This window comes from Triplophysa rosa, linkage group LG9 (genome assembly GCF_024868665.1).
Source record: "Triplophysa rosa linkage group LG9, Trosa_1v2, whole genome shotgun sequence".
NCBI lineage: Eukaryota > Metazoa > Chordata > Actinopteri > Cypriniformes > Nemacheilidae > Triplophysa > Triplophysa rosa.
The window spans coordinates 25404000-25422817 of NC_079898.1; the positions used below are offsets into that span (position 1 = coordinate 25404000).

The following is an 18818-nucleotide window of genomic DNA, read 5'->3' on the forward strand; positions in this document are numbered from 1 at the left end:
ACAATGATTTCAACATTCTATGATTTGGGACATACTAATTTAATTTTGAATACTATTTAGGACGGATAGTATCCCACCAAGCACCAGACGTCCACATGACGTTGTTTTTGGGGCTCAATCTTGTTGGCCCTTGATGGCCTTTATTTAGCCCAAAAATAAACTTTAAAAATTGGGCTTTGCTCAGTCTGCCCACTTTTTACCAAATTTAGCCCAAGATGGACATCTGATTTGGACCATATATAGCCCCAAAACAGAAATGAAAGATCACATTGCAGTGAGCAATGAAAATGTATGTTATGATATGTATTTCACCCGAGACTTGTGCAACATTCATTGTAATCAATATGCTCTTCTGAGATCTCAAATATAATCTATTTCAAGATGTTTTCAAATGGAACTGGGAGAAAAAAAGAAACACACTCATTTCTTTATAGAGATTTTATTTTTATGAAAGAAGTACAAGTTTAATTGCAATAGCAAGTCAAATAAAAATAATAAACATATCACAATCTGTAAGTCCATTACTATGGTTATGGTTTTCTCTTTAATGGTGAGGAGTCCGCCAGTAGTCTAGCTTTTTAAAAAACGTATTAAAGTGAACATATTAAACACAGCATGTAACAGTTTAACAAAATATCAAAGGTACATTTGTGCAGGGTGTGCAGATATATGTGTTAACTTAGAATTGTAATGCATGAATACGTGATTAACTGAACTCATATTTACTGTGTTCATATGAAAAAAAGTATACATGTATTATGAAAACACATCATGCATTTAAGAAAACATACATTTCCAAACTCACATGTGTAAGACAATCCTAAACACTAAACACATGGTCACGAGTGCTCTTCAAAACATACGGGCGCACCCAGTGTGATCTCTCTCACGTGGGCATCAAGAGAATTTTTTTGTGTAAAACTCTTTCCACACTGCAGACAGGTGTACGGCGCTCTCCAGTGTGAACTCTCATGTGGCTTTTAAGATTACTATTAAATCTGAAACTCTTTCCACACTGCAGACATGGGTCTGACTTTTCTCCAGTGTGGATTATCATGTGTTCCTCTAGAGTTCTTTTTCGTCTGAAACTCTTTCCACACTCAGGACAGGTGTATGGCTTTTCTCCAGTGTGAACTCTCATGTGTTCGGTCACTTGTACTTTCCTTGTGAATTCTTTTCCACACTGAGTGCAGGTGAAAGGCTTTTCTTCAGTGTGAGTTCTTTTGTGCTTCACAAGGTTCCCTTTACTTCCAAATCCCTTTCCACAACGAGAGCAAGTAAAAGATTTGCGGGCTTCCATTTTTTGCTTTCTTTTTGGAAAGAAAGTATTTTGCTTTAGCAAGCAACCAGAAGATATTTCTGATCCCAGTGTTTCTTCAAGTTCCATTAGGTCTAAAAGGAAACAGAAGAAGAATATTTTACGTAATATTTTTTTTCAATATCATGTTAAGACTATAAAAACAACATTTGTAAAGTATTACTTTATTGTTCCTCACCAATAATTAATAAAGAATAAACACCAACCTCTTTGTTCTGCAGTATATTCATTTGTTTTTATTCTGCATGGGTCTATATTACTCATGTCTGCACTCCGCTGTGACTTTGATTTCTGTGATTCAGAGAAACAGGCCTGTAACACAACATGCCATATTTACAATTTTTAATAACTTAGATAAGCATCACTCATCGAATGCATGGATCTAATATAATGTTACACATCAGATATTTTTCCAAAAAGGTAACCAAACATTCACTTAATATAGCCTATAAGTCAGACATCAGAAGACTACAGAGGACGGTTCGGACTGCTGAGAAGATCATTGGTGCTCCCCTGCCCACCCTCCAAGAACTCTATACATCCAGAGTGAGGAAAAGGGCTAAGAAAATCACCCTGGACCTCTCACATACAAGCCATCAGCTCTTCACAATGCTGCCGTCTGGTCGGCGCTACAGAGCACTGAGCACCAAAACAACCAGACACAAAAACAGCTTCTTCCCTCAGGCCATCTACCTCTTGAACAGTTCAATGTTTTTACACACCGTGCAATTAATAACTCTGTGCAATAATAATTAAGTGCAATATTAATTATATCCTCCAGATAATACACTATCTATTTTTATACAACTTTTTCTGTAAATTATATTTCATTCATTCTGCTGTACTGTACTCACATTTGAAGGCACCTGCCTCACTGTTCTGCACCACGCTCGAATATGAAGTTGAAGTATTCTGTCCCGACTCCTGTGGACTCATTCTCTTTCTGTTTTTCTATCATTCTATTACATATCTGTCCGTCCATACATCTATCCCACTAGCGCACACAACTCTCTCACTAATATCTTTTATTCTGTTAATAACCATTTGGATCGCACTTAGTCTGGAACCTCATCCGTAAGCACACCAATCTGAAGTGAAACACTCCCGAATGATTTACTTTTAGGATTACTGGAACACACAAGCCTTTCCACCACGTCAAGGTGGCGATCCTTGGAAAGGGGCATAACACTCACTCACTCACTCACTCACTCACACACGCACGCACGCACGCACGCACGCACGCACGCACGCACGCACGCACGCACACTCACACGCACACACTCACACACTCACACAAGCACACACACAGACAGACAGACAGACAGACACGCACGCACGCACGCACACACACACGGACAGACAGACAGACACACACAGACAGACACAGAGACACACAGACAGACACACACACACACACACACACACACACACACACAACACACACACAACACACACACAACACACACACACACACAACACACACACACACCACACACACACACACACACACACACACACAACACACACACACACACAACACACACACACACACAACACACACACACACAACACACACACACACACACACACACACACACAACACACACACACACACACACACACACACACACACACACAACACAACACAACACAACACACACACCACACACCGCACACACCGCACACACACACACACACACACACACACACACACACACACACACACACAGACAGACAGACAGACACAGACACACACACAGACACACAGACACACACAGACATAGAACGCACGCACTCACTCACTCACGCCGTAAATTTTCTCGTTTATTATTTAACATAAGCTGGTTGGCCTAAAGCAGTGGTCACCAACCCTGTCCTGGAGATCGACCGTCCTGCAGACTGCAGCTCCAACCCTGCTTCAGCACACCTGTCTGTAATTATCAAGCAAACCTGAACACCTTGATTAGATAGTCAGGTGTGTTTGATTGGGGTTGAGCTGAAATCTTCAGGACGTCGATCTCCAGGAGCAGGGTTGGTGACCACTGCTGAAACGATTCCTCGAGTAACTCGAGTTATTCGAATACAAAAAATCATCGAGGCAATTTTTGTTGCCTCGAAGCCTCGTTTAATCCATTTAATACAGTACACACGGAGCACTGCGTTTCCCCACGGACCGTTATTACTGACGCACAGCCCGCTAAACTCTATTCATGTTACAGGGCTCTCAAGTCCACGCATTCACCGGAGACACACGCATTTTAGTTGTTCACACGCTCACACGTGTTTCTCATGCTGATAAATAACTGATAGTTTATAGGGCTGTGACGGTTGCCGTAACAACCGCACCACCGCGATGGTAAAGTGCCATGACGGTGGTGAACTGCCACCGGCGGTAGTGCACGTCACTCTGACAAATATAGGTGTAATAAATATGAGAGTTGCGATAACGATTGCTAGTTGTAGCCTTTCAGTTGTGGATGGTTTTATTTAAAAGATTTTAATTAACAGAAATTATTGGCATACGTTTCCGTTGGTGCGTTCGAGCGCGGGCCTGCACGGCAAAACCCAGGTTATTCTGCGGTTTTGCAATGGATCTTTTGTGAAATGAACAGATACGTAAAATCAAAACTGGCTATGACCCGCTTGCTTAGTGTCGGAGCGCGCGCAGGTTTTGCCGCGTTGCGGAGAGACATCTCTTCATTTGCGCTCCTGTGCACATCTTCTGAACGCGCATTTAGTGCAGTGTACACATTTTAATCTGGACAATGTCAACAAGTAAGTTTCACATCAACGAGTCGGAAAAAGATAAAGTTTTTATGCAATCTGAATAGGAAAGCCAATGTAGGTTTAAACAGTTTGTTTCAAATGGAATTGTTAAGGACTGTAAGGGTTAATACGCCACTGACTGAAGTTACTGCAACAAGAGCTTTTTTATTTAGTATTTAGCTTTCTTATATCATTTAAGTTTTCATTATTTACTGATGTTTATTTAAATGTTTTATATCTGTAGTGTGCCGTTTCACTGATGGATTTGCGCGTTAAACATTGACGGATGTTTCATCCTCATTTATTTCAGATATCATATTTCAATTATTTAACAATTTCAAGTATTTAAATAAGGTCTATATTTCTCTTCCACTCGTCATGTGGTTGCTACACGCAAATATAATAATATAAATATTATTTATATAAATAATATATATTTCTCAACCACCGCACCACCGCGGTCGATTTGTCTATTACCACCGGGTGGTAAAAAACTGCCACCGTCACAGCCCTATAAATAGCTTATTGAAATGGTGAACTGATATTTTAGTCTATTTTACGAGTGAAACTTGTTTTCCGGCTGCATTGAGTCCATCAAACTAGATGCGGACTAGTGGACACCGAATCCTGTTAACACATTTCATCTGTCTGGTCTGCGTGTCTGAGTGAATGAACTGCACAGTTTAACGTGCTACACGCGTGATGCTCATGAATTTGTCTGCGTCTGCGCTGAATGAGGACATGAACTTCACCTCCAGAGTTGCGCTGAGAGTTTATTTCACAAACATGTTATTGTTTGAGTGAAGAAACAGACATACTAAAAAATAAGTCTTCTGACAACCTGCCAAAATAAAAGTCATAGGCTATTGTTTGAAATTATTATTTCCATTTTTATTCATGTTTCTTATTTATATATTTGTATTATATTGCATTTTGAATTTAATATGGCAATGGAATGTACTAAATGGGTTTAGTTTTCACAGATATTAATGTATGCTATTTCAGCAATAAAAACTAATTGTTCTAAAAAGGAAACAAATTAGTTGTTTTACTCATTTTAAGAGACCTGTCTTATTTTCTCTTGTATATTTAGTATTGCTTTTTAATAAAGAAAACGTACTTATTATCCGAATACCCGATTAATCGATGGAAAATCGTAGAATACTCGATTAGTAAAAGAATCGATAGCTGCAGCCCTAGTGACCACTGGCTCAAAGAGTTTTCTTTCATTTATATTTAGTCATTTGGCAGACGCTTTTATCCAAAGCGACTTACAAATGAGGTAAACAATGGAAGCAATACTTTTATAAAGTAAAAAAGGCGTGTAGCCCTAACTGGACGGGCAACTAAACTAGTGAATATAACTGTAATGTGTTTCTAATGAAGGTGTGCATGATTTACATACTTACGATCGTGATTTGTGCTGGTCTCTCAATTTTCTCAACTGCTAAAGGTGTTTTTTACCCTGTTCCAGTTTCTTCTGAAACTGCATTTGACTGCTTTTGTCTTCTTTTCTTTTCTTATTTGACGAAGACATTCAGGGTCATCATGAGGTTCTGGATGGATGGATTGGTCCTCAAGCAGTCTTAAAAGATCTGATATAACAGACTGCATGTCTCGGTCGGACAGGACTTCATCCTCTTCTGTCAGAATCAGAGATCCATTGGCAATTCTCCTCTGGATCCCCAGTAACAGTTCTCGGGTGATTCTTTTGGCATCTTCATGTGTTCCTTCCAGGGTTCTCTTATCTAGACTTCTATTAGGCATCCCATGTGTGTACAGAACGCAAAGCACTTTTTTGAAAACCTCCGGCCGGAAGTCTTCAACCGTGGAAGCGCTCATTATGATGAGTTGGGTTGACAGATCTCTCAATAGTTTGCTGTCAAGGGTGCTTGGGTCCATGACATCGAACGACCTCTCAGAAAGGCGAGAATCTTGCATCTGTGAGATCTGAAGAAAACAAAACAAAATGTGTTTTTTTACAAAGAGAAATATGTTTGTAGGCTGTAACAACTCTATAGTCTATACTAAAAGCGTGTAATAATATTAAATAAAAAGCATAAATGTAACTTAATAATATAACAGCTTGTGGAAAATCACACTCACTTTTTCTCCATCAGATTTACGAGTCGCCATAAGAACTCCTTCGGGGAGTGAATCAAATGGAACTGAAACATACGACAAGAAAATGTTCATAGATGTCTCACTACATATAATATAAACAGCCTCTCAAAAACCAGAAATCATCCCGATCTCGCGTAAAGAACATTTAGTAAAAATCAAACTTTGATATCCTTAATAGTGACTGAGTGATGACATGACACAGATTGAAATCAGAGTAAAATGAATGCTTGAAATTACATCTTATAATGACATTATTGAGACTTTAGGCTGATTTTCACAGACAGGATCACACATGACAAGACTTCTTGATGTTTAAGGTGAATCGTTTCAGATGATCAGTGTTAAACAGCACTTTACACAGCCCGATTCATGCACAATATTCTTTACCTTCCTCGACTCCAATGAACCAGTCATCTGACATCATCTCCTGGAGAGTCGCTCTGTGCAGGGCGTTTTTCTTCAAGCACATTGTCAGAAAGTCACAGCACGCTGTGAAATGCACAAAAGTCGTTTAGTTATGAATGTTTTCTATATGTGGCACATTAATGTTGTCATGTACGTCTCTCACCTCTGGACAGGCTGGGGTCAAAAGTCAGTTCTAGGGTGTTTTTGCCCCATTTGTTCACATAGGGCTTGCGTCCGTGTATCATTTTGTACAGGAGCTTGCCGAGAGACCAAACTGTTTCTTCTTCGGCATAACATCTGATGTCTTGTCCTGTTAACACAGACAAGAGATTTGCACAGTTTAGCCAACATGTCATTTGTGAAAGTCATGAGTGAGATATGGATGAGAGAATATCTATTGGATATGGAATGACAGTAAATTCCAGCAGTGTGTTTTTGGTGCTACAATAAGTTTGTATATGCCGTATGTGACGTGCAGAGAGGTCAACACTTTGTAAAAGGATGACATCACAGCACACACACACACACACACACACACACACACGAGTGCACGCTTACCTTTGAGCAGGCTGTGGGGGAAGTCACTGCTGAGGACTTTCTCATTGCCCAAGTGCCATAATTTTAGCGTTTGCTTCTCTGTGTCGATTATCAACTTCTCTTCCTTGATGGTCTCGTGAAATACGCCATGTTCAAGGCAGTGCATCACTCCATCAGCTGCCTGTTTGAAGAAGACACGTGCCATCTTTTCATCCAGACGTCCTCCGTTGCTCTTCAGGAGTTGTCTCAAAGACATGCCGTGAATGCTTTCATAAATCAGGATGATCTTTTTTGGTTCCTCAAACCAGCGATGCATCTGGAGAACATGCTGGCTTCTCTGTTCTCCTGACACCAGCACATTTAGACCCACGTCTCTGTCGAAGGTCTTCCAGAGGCCAGGCTAGAGAAATGATCAACAAATGATTAGATGACTACACACAGTCTTATATTTCTCTGAAGCATTTCTATTGAGATGCAGTGGGGTCCAAACGTCTGACACAACTAATAAAAATACTTTCTATGAAATATACTATCTTACATGTTTCTCATTTAATAGACAACATGACCAATATATAATTTTGAGCTCAAATGTGCAAGAACTGCAGAATTGTTTTTACATGAAACGGGGCATAAAATCCACAAGTTTGTGCATAATCTATAATTAATAATATATAATCTGTTTTTCCAGAAATGATTATATTACTATTAAATAATTGTCTCTTATAATTTGATGTTGTCATAACTACGTATTTTCACAAACTAAAAGCTTTATTTCCAGGTTTACCCCAGATTTTCAATGTGACTATTGGGCCGCACTGTAGATTACATGTATTTCGATCTTAAAAAGTCTTTTCAAATTACACATCGAATATATTTTCTCTCTGGCATCCTGGGTACAACTTTGATGACGACCTGCAAAAAGAAAAGGTACGTAAGCATTTGAAAAAAAAGACATTTGTAATTTGTAAATGAAATACGTGTGTATTTCATATAAATCCTATTTCACAACAAATACAAGAGGACAGCAAGAAATAATTATTAAAGCATTTCGATTAAGTTGTTATTCAAAATGCTGATGTTTGTTTTCATGTTTTATCCAGCGTACGCTGATCTACATGTTAGGGTTCAAAACATGGAAAATCACACTTACTTTTTCTCCATCAGATTTACGAGTCGCCAGAAAAACTCCTTTTTGCAGCTTCTTTCCATTGAGTTCGTAGAGTGAATCAAATGGAACTGAAAAACATGCGACGAGAGAATGTTCATAGATGCTGATTGTCCTCCTTGAATTCCAAACGCAGTGTTGTAAGCAAAGAATCAAAAATACACCGTATCATTGACAGCACACTCACCTCTAGTTGGCCCGCTTAAATCAACATCACCGGTCTTTTCCAGATGACATGGTCCTGGGACGGGTGATGGTTGAGATTCGGCCAGCTCTTGGGGACTTTTGCCAGGGCAGAGTGGGTCCGAATGGGAATCAAAGCGATGGTCAAGTCGATAGTGCCCTCTGTTGCTCCCAGTCAAAGTCCGCTTCAATGCCCTGAAGACGGCACGCACGTCTTTTCTCCATGGTTTCTCTTCAAAAAAGACTAAAACAACAAAATAAAGGCATGACAATCTCTCGTGTGTACTCGCAAACAAATAAATATGTGAAATTATACACACAGAAAAAAAACTACATTTGAACAATTATTAAGTTCATTATAAGGAATTGGGTGACTCATTATGTATCAGTTCAAATACACTTCACTCAAATAAAATATATTCGTAATAATATGTGTAAAAAGGTTTTGAGCTCGTTTTGAGAAGACAAGACAAAATCCTGATAGAGGTTGACAGAATTCATCCACGAAAGGGTTAAATCACATGCACGTTGTATTCTACGAAATGATTTGCTTTAAAAACAATAAACTAGTTTAGAAAAAAAAACTTTTTTTATAAAAGCCGTAAAAAATGTGGACTTCATACTGTTGGGATGATGATCGTTGTAAACAATTTGTAAACAAAAAAGTGAAGCGCAGCACGACATGTCACGTTATAAGCAGTTGTGCCATCAACGTTTCAAAATGAAAATGCCTTAAACATGTCAAAACGTCAACAGATATAGCATATTACGCTAATATTAAACACATGACACGAAGACTTTTACGGTTTCGACATTGAATACACGACCCAATACAGTTAAAAAAACACATAGCTACTGAAAGGGAAAGCATATTGTTATTTTTACATTCTCTGTGCCATGTTAATGACATTTTATGATTGTCGCTAACCTGGCGGGCTGCGGTTCATGTTCTCCTGAGGGACGGTGGTCTCCTCTCCCAACAACCTGAAGCCGGTGAGGACCACAGGTTCCTTCTGAAGTGATCTCATGTCGTTTACACTCGCTTGTATCGCGCAGAAAAGTAAACCAAATAAGATTTTCGACGTTAGTCAGAGCACCGATGATGATCGCTGCTTTCGCTGAGACGTCAACAAAACCAGTGAAGCGATACTCGAGCGCGAGCCTTTACGCAAGTAGCTCAGATCACGTCACAAAGGATCAAGAGATGTTATCAGCGCGTTTGGATTCAAATGTGAAGCATTTTTTACATAGACTCAATGAACATAATAGGAATACATTAGAGATATTTGTTGTCTGTGGTTTTCTAGCTATAATGCATTTATTTTACGTGGCGTGAGAATTGTTTTATGCCCTGAGGGCTTCGTACCAAACCAGGGAAAGTTGGTAACCCTTGAAACTTGCGCATTAAAAAACATTTCGTATTAATAACAGCAGATCTGAATATATACGACCACTAGTTTATGCAAAATTGTAAATCCACTGCAGTAAAGAACTAATTCAATACTTGTAATATGCAATGTTTAGCTTAAGTCAGCTTTAGCCATTTTTATTTTGTGCCTACTGTTTCGTATTAATCTGCTTTGCAACTATTAACATTGGCAAACTTTCCGTTAAGCAATGAAATAATGCATGAAGTCATGTAATAAATATGTTTTGTTTACAGACAACAATAGGAAACATAAATAAAAACAAGCATATAAATGAATAAATGTTACCATCGATGAAAAAAATCATTGTTTCACCATATTGTCCTGTATTTACAGGCATCACCAGGGGAAATTCCTTGATGTCTTTCTGGGATGTCCTGGGCGGATGCTGGGAGTCTATATCCACCTGCAGGAAGTGCATCCTTGGAGATGGGGACTATTCTTGCCTGCGTGCACCCATTTTCCTCATCACCCCATTTTTATTTAGTGAGGACAAGTAAAATGTCCTCACAAGTCGGTTGCAATGATAGTTTTACAGCTTTCTTATTAGAGGTCGAATATAAAATGTTATAGAATACATTTACATCAATACAGAAAAGTTTAAAGCTAGGTTTTGGTGCCGCAACCTTACATTTGTGTGTGAAACGTACCAAAAAAGTGGTTTAATGTAAAAGCGTCTGTTATTTCCTAAATAAAAAAGATCGCAATGAAGTGAGAAAATCAACTGTGCTCCTATTGTTCAGAAATTACAGATAGGATGAAATGGGAAGAGATGTCCACTTTAAATTTAAAGGAAAAGTTACAAAGATACTTTAGTAATTATTAAATGTGTTTAAATAAAAAACATTCACACAGAACAAAAAGAATGTGCTTTTGTGATTTCCTCTGACAGCTATTATTCCTAACGAACATTCGTCTAATTCACAAGTACAGTTTACATTTTTTATTCCAATACTCTGACAGATGATTTGGGCACTTCAAAATCTGAGAAACTGTATTTGCAAAGTGGCCAAATCCAAGTGCAACAGTTTAACCACATTTAACCAACATTGCACATTAAAGAATCCACTGCAAAAATATCAAACTCTCTATAATAAAAGTCACCACCATTTCTCAACAAATCAATCATGTCTAGATGGTAACATTCAGACAGCGATGCTTGTGACACTTCTATGGAGGACTAAGGAAAAGATGACAGGTTGGACAATTCGACACGTCACATAGGCTGAGGTCTCGCTCTGTTCTGTTTCAGTGTGCGGCTCTTCTGGTGTTAAGAAGCGGGAGTCCGCCATGCCCCAGTTTTCTTCTCAAGTTAAGTTTTAACAATTTACTTTTTTATCAGAGATAATCGAGAAAAACCTGATCTATATGCAACGTGGTAGGCTAACCAAATCACACTTGTAAAAGCGGCACATTCGCACACAACGAGTGCGCGAAGAAATCCATGTCCGCACACGTCAGCCGCGCACTGCCTTTTTCATTGAGAGCCAGACATTTTTAACTATAACACAATAAAAAATCTAGTTAAATCCTGCCTATGGGTGAGAAATACCTGCGAGTTGTAGATACAAAGCTTTTCATCCAGAGCGCGCTGCCGTTTTGAAGTTTAACAATTCTAAATGTCTATTTCGAGGACAGCATTGCATATTTCGCATAGCTTTTTCAAAGCTAATAAATTGAACTGAACTAAAAGACACGAAAGACACTGTATGAAAGACACTGAAACTGAAAGTCAAATTTTTTATATCAACTTGGAGGAGAGCAAATGTTGTATGACATTTTGACAAAAAGAACTGGAAATACACCGATATAGCCTAAATAAATTCAGCGGAAGTTAATAAATGAAGATTATTCATTTAGACGCATATATAGAAAAAAATATATAGAAAAATGTCAAAAGCAGGCTTTTAAGAAAAAGTGACAGAAAAAGTATAGGTTACTGTTACCCAGTAGAGCTTTATGTCTAACAAAACGATCGCATCAATATAACAACACTAAAGAGCGACCTCTTGCTTTCTGAGACAGCCTGTATCTCCACATGTCACCATCTGCATAATAGTAATGCCCGTTTCTTGTTAAGCAATGCATACAGAAACGTTGCCGCTTGACGCAAGCAGCCCTTTAGCTTGTGTTTTTAACAACACATGAATGTACAGCACAAGACAATGTCTTTAAAATCTGATAACGAATAAATAAATTATTTTTTACCCTCTGTTCTTGTTGTTTCTTTAATAAATATAAACCAAATTCATTCTCCAAATGTTTTTAAAATGATTTTGTCTTTTATCATTTTAAAAAGTGAGGGGGCACAGTGACTGAAGTGGCCGGGCCATGCCCCCTATAGGGCCCCCTCGTGGCGCCGACTCTGTGCATGACATTAGATTTAAAGAATATATTATTTGACCGAATCATGAGCCTTTTTATTTAGTGAGGACCAGTAAATGTCCTCACAAGTCGGTTGTAATGATAGTTCACTGCATTACTGAGGACATTTGGCCCTCACAAAAATAGCTAATCCCACACAACATCAATAGTATTAACCTTGACATAGGCTAAGCTAGCAAGACAGTTTTATGTGATTAATTCTAATAATATAATTTATATAGACTATAAAGGCTACATATATATTTTTTAATGTAGCGTAGCATCACTAAACTTGACCAACTCACAGTGGGTTGAGGGTAATATCAGCTGTTTGAGTGACCATGACTCTACACTTCAAGTACCAAGTTCTCTCTGAAAATTAGTAGACCATCTGGGTACTTTAGAAACAATGATTTCAACATTCTATGATTTGGGACATACTAATTTAATTTTGAATACTATTTAGGACGGATAGTATCCCACCAAGCACCAGACGTCCACATGACGTTGTTTTTGGGGCTCAATCTTGTTGGCCCTTGATGGCCTTTATTTAGCCCAAAAATAAACTTTAAAAATTGGGCTTTGCTCAGTCTGCACAATTTTTACCAAATTTAGCCCAAGATGGACATATAATTTGGACCATATATAGCCCAAAAACAGAAATGAAAGATCACATTGCAGTGAGCAATGAAAATGTATGTTATGATATGTATTTCACCCGAGACTTGTGCAACATTCATTGTAATCAATATGCTCTTCTGAGATCTCAAATATAATCTATTTCAAGATGTATTCAAATGGAACTGGGAGAAAAAAAGAAACACATTCAATTTATTTATAGAGTTGAGTTCTTATTGTGTTTTATTTGTATGAAAGAAGTACAAGTTTAATTGCAATAGCAAGTCAAATAAAAATAATAAACATATCACAATCTGTAAGTCCATTACTATGGTTATGGTTTTCTCTTTAATGGTGAGGAGTCCGCCAGTAGTCTAGCTTTTAAACGCATTAACCCTTGTGCACCAATTTAAAAAACTCACACTCAGGCTAAAAATGTCCACGTGTAAACACGGTCATAAAAATATTATATATACATATTTTTTCACACTTTTCAATGATTTTTAGAATTGTAACCCTTTAAATACCAGTTTGTTTACATGGTGACCCAGTTGTTTTTTATGATAAAAATGAATAATTCTAATTATTTTCCATATACTAAATGTGAAGCTGATTTTTTTTATTAATATAGTTTTGGATATGTTATTAATCAACAACAACAATAATTTCAATGCATTATTTTTTGAGCAATGTAAGATTATAAAAAAATCACAATTAGGCTGACAATGGACAAAAATGTCCATGTCCTAAAACGGTCATAAAAATATTATATATCCATATTTTTCACACTTTCAATTACTTAATTTTTTTCACTAGAATCAGTTCTTATCATAACTACCAAACATTCATTTATTTTTAGAATTTTTGAGCAGTGTCAGATTTTCTAAAAAAATCAAAATGGGTAAAAATTTCCATGTTCAAAACCCCTCATAAAATGATTATATATTCAATTTTTTCTACTTTTACTAACTTTAATGTTTTAACCAGATGCTTTCTGAATCATAACTACCGAAAATTCATTCATTTTCAGAGTTGAAACCTTGTTTGTTTACATAATGCCACATCTATTATGCCTTTATGGTGAAAACTGTACCGAGGGGCTTCTGAACTTCTACATCAAAATCAAGCTCACCTTTTATCTCAGTTAAAAAAAGGTATTAAAATGAATAATAATGCAAACAAGGGATAAAAAACATGTTTGAAAGAAAAATATTTTTAAGTCTCAGTAAGCTACAGTGATTTGAATATGAGGTGATTTGCTGTAAAATGTCTTTCTTTCAAAACACACACACGCGCACGCGCACACACACACACACACACACAAACCACACTTTGACATATATATTAAAACGTAAACACAGTTATAGCTGTACCATATGTTCGGTTTGCCCGCCGTGCTGTATAATACACCAGGAACAGGAAAACTGAAATGCTCCATAGACTAAAATGAAGAAAATAGCAAAAGCAAAAAGTAAATAGTACACATTTGAAAATGTTTGAAATGTATTCCTTTTTCGTAATTTTGAAGCCTTTGCCAACATAATCAAAGGATTTTATATGGAATGTATGATTTATGCTTGCATGGCAAACAGTTACAAATTTGTAGTTTTAATCGGTTACAATGAGGACATTTTAACAATTGCATGTACCTAGTTTAAAAAACATTTATGAAAGAAAAATAGAGCAAAATATTAAAATTCCAATACAAATACACACCTTTTGCAAAATGCATAATGTTTGCATAAACGAAAAAAAAAAAAAAACTGAAATGGACAGAAATGTAAAAATTTAGCACAAGGGTTAACATATTAAACACAGCGTGTAACGGTGTAATAAAATATCAAAAGTACATTCATGCAGGGTGTGCAGATATATGTGTAATGCATGAATATGTGATTACCTCATTGTTACTGTGTTCATATGAAAGTATACATGTATTATGAAAACACATCATGCATTTAAGAAAACATACATTTCCAAACTCACATGTGTAAGACAATCCTAAACACTGATGGTGTGAACATCCTTTAACACTAAACACATGGTCACGAGCGCTCTTCAGTGTGAATTCTCATGTGAACATTAAGACTTGATTTCTTCGTAAAACTCTTTTCACAGTCAAAACATGCGTACGGGCGCACCCCAGTGTGATCTCTCATGTGGATATCAAGAGTACCTTTTTGTGTGAAACTCTTTCCACACTGAGGACATGCGTATGGCTTTTCTCCAGTGTGAACTCTCATGTGGATATCAAGACGACCTTTTTGTCTGAAACTCTTTCCACACTCAGGACAGGTGTATTGGCTATATCCAGTGTGAACTCTCATGTGGCTATCAAGATGACCTTTCTGTGAGAAGCTCTTTCCACACTGATGACATGCGTACGGGCGCTCCCCAGTGTGAATTCTCATGTGGCTATTAAGATGACCTTTTTGTGTGAAACTCTTTCCACACTGAGGACAGGTGTATGGCTTTTCTCCAGTGTGAATTCTCATGTGGCTATCAAGATGACCTTTCTGTGAGCAGCTCTTTCCACACTCAGGACAGGTGTATGGGCTGTCTCCAGTGTGAACTCTCATGTGGATATTAAGATGACCTTTTTGTGAGAAACTCTTTCCACACTGAAGACATGCGTACGGGTGCTCCCCAGTGTGAACTCTCATGTGGATATCTAGATTACCTTTTCGTCTGAAACTCTTTCCACACTCAGGACAGGTGTATGGCTTTTCTCCAGTGTGAACTCTCATGTGTTGGGTCACTTGTACTTTCCTTGTGAATTCTTTTCCACACTGAGTGCAGGTGAAAGGCTTTTCTTCAGTGTGAGTTCTTTTGTGCTTCACAAGGTTCCCTTTACTTCCAAATCCCTTTCCACAACGAGAGCAAGTAAAAGATTTGCAGGCTTTCATTTTTTGCTTTCTTTTTGGAAGGAAAGTATTTTGTAAACAACCAGAAGATATTTCGGATGCCAATGTTTCTTCAAGTTCAATTTGGCCTAAAAGGAAACAAAAGAAGAATATTTTATGTGATATTTTACTTTGTTTTTTGTTTGTTGTCAATTTCATGTCAAGACTAGAATCTTGAAAAACTTAATATTGTAGTGATTCATAAAATGGCAAGTGATTTTACTTGAATGAAGACAGCGCAAACAAACGTGTTTAATTTACAGCACTAAGCTGCATTTGACAGCGAGTCATGGCAATGGTTGTATAAAAAGTCTAACAGATTCTCGGTTTAGAAAATGAAGAATACGAAACCGTTCCAAAAAAAAGGGATAAACTGTTATACATGAAGTAGCCTATACAAGTTAATTGTTGCTGAAACTGGGGTCTTTCATGCTAATATCCTCCTCAGTCTGCTGCTGTATAAGACCAATAGAATAAACTTCAGTAAGTCAACTGACTGAACAAACATCAGTTTTTATACTGCATTTACACAAGATTACTTACATTAAGGTAACTGTATATTAAAATAATAAATACAACAGATAGACTTTTCTTTAGTTTAAATGTGGTACTGTAAACCCCATCTTGTCCTCCCATTTATTTTACCCCATTACAGTTATAAAAGCATTAAATGATTAATAAAGACACTTGACTGGATTAGCATTGGCGCTAATAAATTAACACGCAAACAGGGACGTTTAATTCAATGTAACCTTTAAATTAACATATGCTACAACATTCATAGTGCAAACGCGAACAGAATTTGAAACTTACCGCTTGAACTTGTTCAAGTAAATACAGATGTTTCCTCCGTTCACCACAAAACTCCGTTCGTTTTTTTCGTGATATGACTTTAATCTGAAGTATTTCTGTTCGCATCTCTTGTGGATCTGAGACGCCGCGTTTATCCGCTCATCACGTCTATAAAGTTTCCGACTGACAACCAGACTGACAACCAGACAGCATTTTACTTCATTTTCAAATACTAAAAAATATGGTTTCTTTCCTAAATATTTACATTTATGGATGTGAAATTTGGCCATTAGAATAATAAAATTAATAACGTAAATGTGTGTTTGTCTATATTTACAAGTCACACTAGTACCTAAGAGGACATCTTTACACTGTAAAACAAAATCTTCATCAATATTTTCAACAATAAAATGAAGTAGGCTACATTACGCCAGAAATACAAAAGGGCATTGCCAAAATAAATGAACAATTGTTTCTGGCTTTTGTTTGCAAAAGCTACAATTCTCATCTATATCTTTTTTATATTTAGTTAAATAATGTTTAACAGGATAGATTCTGTGTAAAAGTCTATAGGTCACTTCTTTAATTTTATTTGTTTAAAGATAGCGATTAGGTAACGTTAGAAGCCAAACCTCTTTCCAGTCCACATCATTTACAAAACGATTCCAGTATGCAATTGCATTTGGTTTCGAAACAATATTTTCCTGAAAGAGAGCTTATAGATTTATTCTTAGCATGAGAGAAAAAACAAATTACACTTTAGCTAATGGCAGTCGTATTGCGAGTGAGACGAATGTGCTGTTTGGACGATGATGGGGCGGGCAACACATTTGGAAGGAGCTACACGTGTCGCCCCGCCCACTTCACCTTTCATTGCTTCATGATCAAAAGGAGCTTATTGGTATAGAGAAGTGTGATGCTTTTACAGCTTATTGGTTTAGAGAAGCATGATGACGGTGTGGTAATAAATGAAACTCTAAAAAAATAAAAAATAAAAAAAGCATGATGACATAGGAGAGTAAAAATGGTTTCTATTTATTTAACTTTATATTTTAACATTTACAATGATATTCGAGAATTTAATGTGGCGTAGCCAGTTACTTAAAGGTACAGTGCGGGATGTTTTGTATGATCTATTAACAGAAATGCAATATAACATACAAAACTGTGTCTTTAGATGTGTATAAAAACCTTACGTAATGAAAAGTTATGCTTTTATTACCTTAGAATAAACCAGTTGTATCTACATAGGGAGCGGGCCTATCTACATGGAATTTGTTATGTTGCGCAGCCATGTTTTGTACAGTAAGCTCTAACGGACAAACAGCTCTACAGAGCGCGTTTCGTATATGTTGGTCTTCGTGTGTGTTTTTAAACGCAGCTTGCGTCATCACTGAGTTGAAGACGCACAAAGTAGTAAGTTGTAGTACGGAGAGGAGGAGTAGTCGTCGTCATCTAGCTGAAGCAATTGATTGTTCTGTCTTAGAAGTTTTGATGAAATGGAGGACCATGCGTATTGTGCACAAGAGCGTGAATCTCCGTCGTCAAAGAAGCGCCAACGTGATTGCCAGACGAATTAGAGACAAACGGCGGCAGAAATCCAGGATAAACATCGCTGTATCTATTACCAGATGGAAGGCACTGTTGAAAGACAAATGTTTTCAGGGCGACGCCGAAGTTATCCTGTTTTCTGCTAGACTGGTAAGATAATTCAACATTTTCAATGTTTCCACTTTTTCAATGTTTACCAAACAACTGTTTTGTTGAAAGGGTAACGTTAGCATTTTATACAAATGACCATATAACCTCCGAATAATAATGTTTTTCCGTCCCTGCGGTACGTACTCCGGTTGTTCCTGACTTTACAAAGGGGTAGACAAACGTCTACTAACTTACACCTAACTGCCTATGTCGCTGTCAGATCAAGCGCTTTGAACAGCGTTGCTATTTACGATTAGCTAACTTTAGTTACTTCACTACTCTCAGCGTGTACTAGATAGCACGCAAGAAATATATCTAATTATAGAATTGTAACAGTAACTTTCGCAATAGAATCCATGTTAAATGATTAATTACGTTAATATATTGCCTTACCTGCTTGTATCACTACTATCCGCTGTCTCAGTAGACGACATGGGCAAATGACTCAGAGATTCGTTGCAAAACTATAATACAAAGCTAGTGGCCGCTGATTTTCAAGAACTGCGCCTTTAAGG

General features: G+C 37.3%; 2 protein-coding genes across 2 annotated transcripts; both read right to left on the reverse strand.

Annotated features, from left to right (window-relative positions):
- Positions 1-5523: 5523 nt before the first annotated feature.
- LOC130559339 (uncharacterized) lies at positions 5524-6640 on the reverse strand. Its single transcript, XM_057342349.1, has 3 exons — positions 6596-6640; positions 6191-6252; positions 5524-6034 (listed from the first exon to the last, which is right to left on the reverse strand). Exons 1-3 carry the CDS (start codon positions 6630-6632, stop codon positions 5525-5527), a joined length of 609 nt encoding a protein of 202 aa, XP_057198332.1. The 5' UTR covers positions 6633-6640; the 3' UTR covers position 5524.
- A 6495-nt stretch (positions 6641-13135) lies between these two features.
- Positions 13136-16215, reverse strand: LOC130559330 (gastrula zinc finger protein XlCGF8.2DB-like). The gene has a single exon (XM_057342334.1). It carries the CDS (start codon positions 15967-15969, stop codon positions 14953-14955), a length of 1017 nt encoding a protein of 338 aa, XP_057198317.1. The 5' UTR covers positions 15970-16215; the 3' UTR covers positions 13136-14952.
- Positions 16216-18818: the final 2603 nt, after the last annotated feature.

Excerpts from the sequence above, each read along its gene's own strand:
- LOC130559330 (XM_057342334.1), bottom strand. The coding sequence starts at position 15,969 with ATGAAATTGACAACAAACAAAAAACAAAGTAAAATATCACATAAAATA.
- LOC130559339 (XM_057342349.1), bottom strand. The coding sequence starts at position 6,632 with ATGATGTCAGATGACTGGTTCATTGGAGTCGAGGAAG. Across the intron at positions 6,253-6,595 it reads GTTCATTGGAGTCGAGGAAG|TTCCATTTGATTCACTCCCC; the intron begins GTAAAGAATATT and ends CGTATGTTTCAG. Across the intron at positions 6,035-6,190 it reads GTAAATCTGATGGAGAAAAA|ATCTCACAGATGCAAGATTC; the intron begins GTGAGTGTGATT and ends TGTTTTCTTCAG.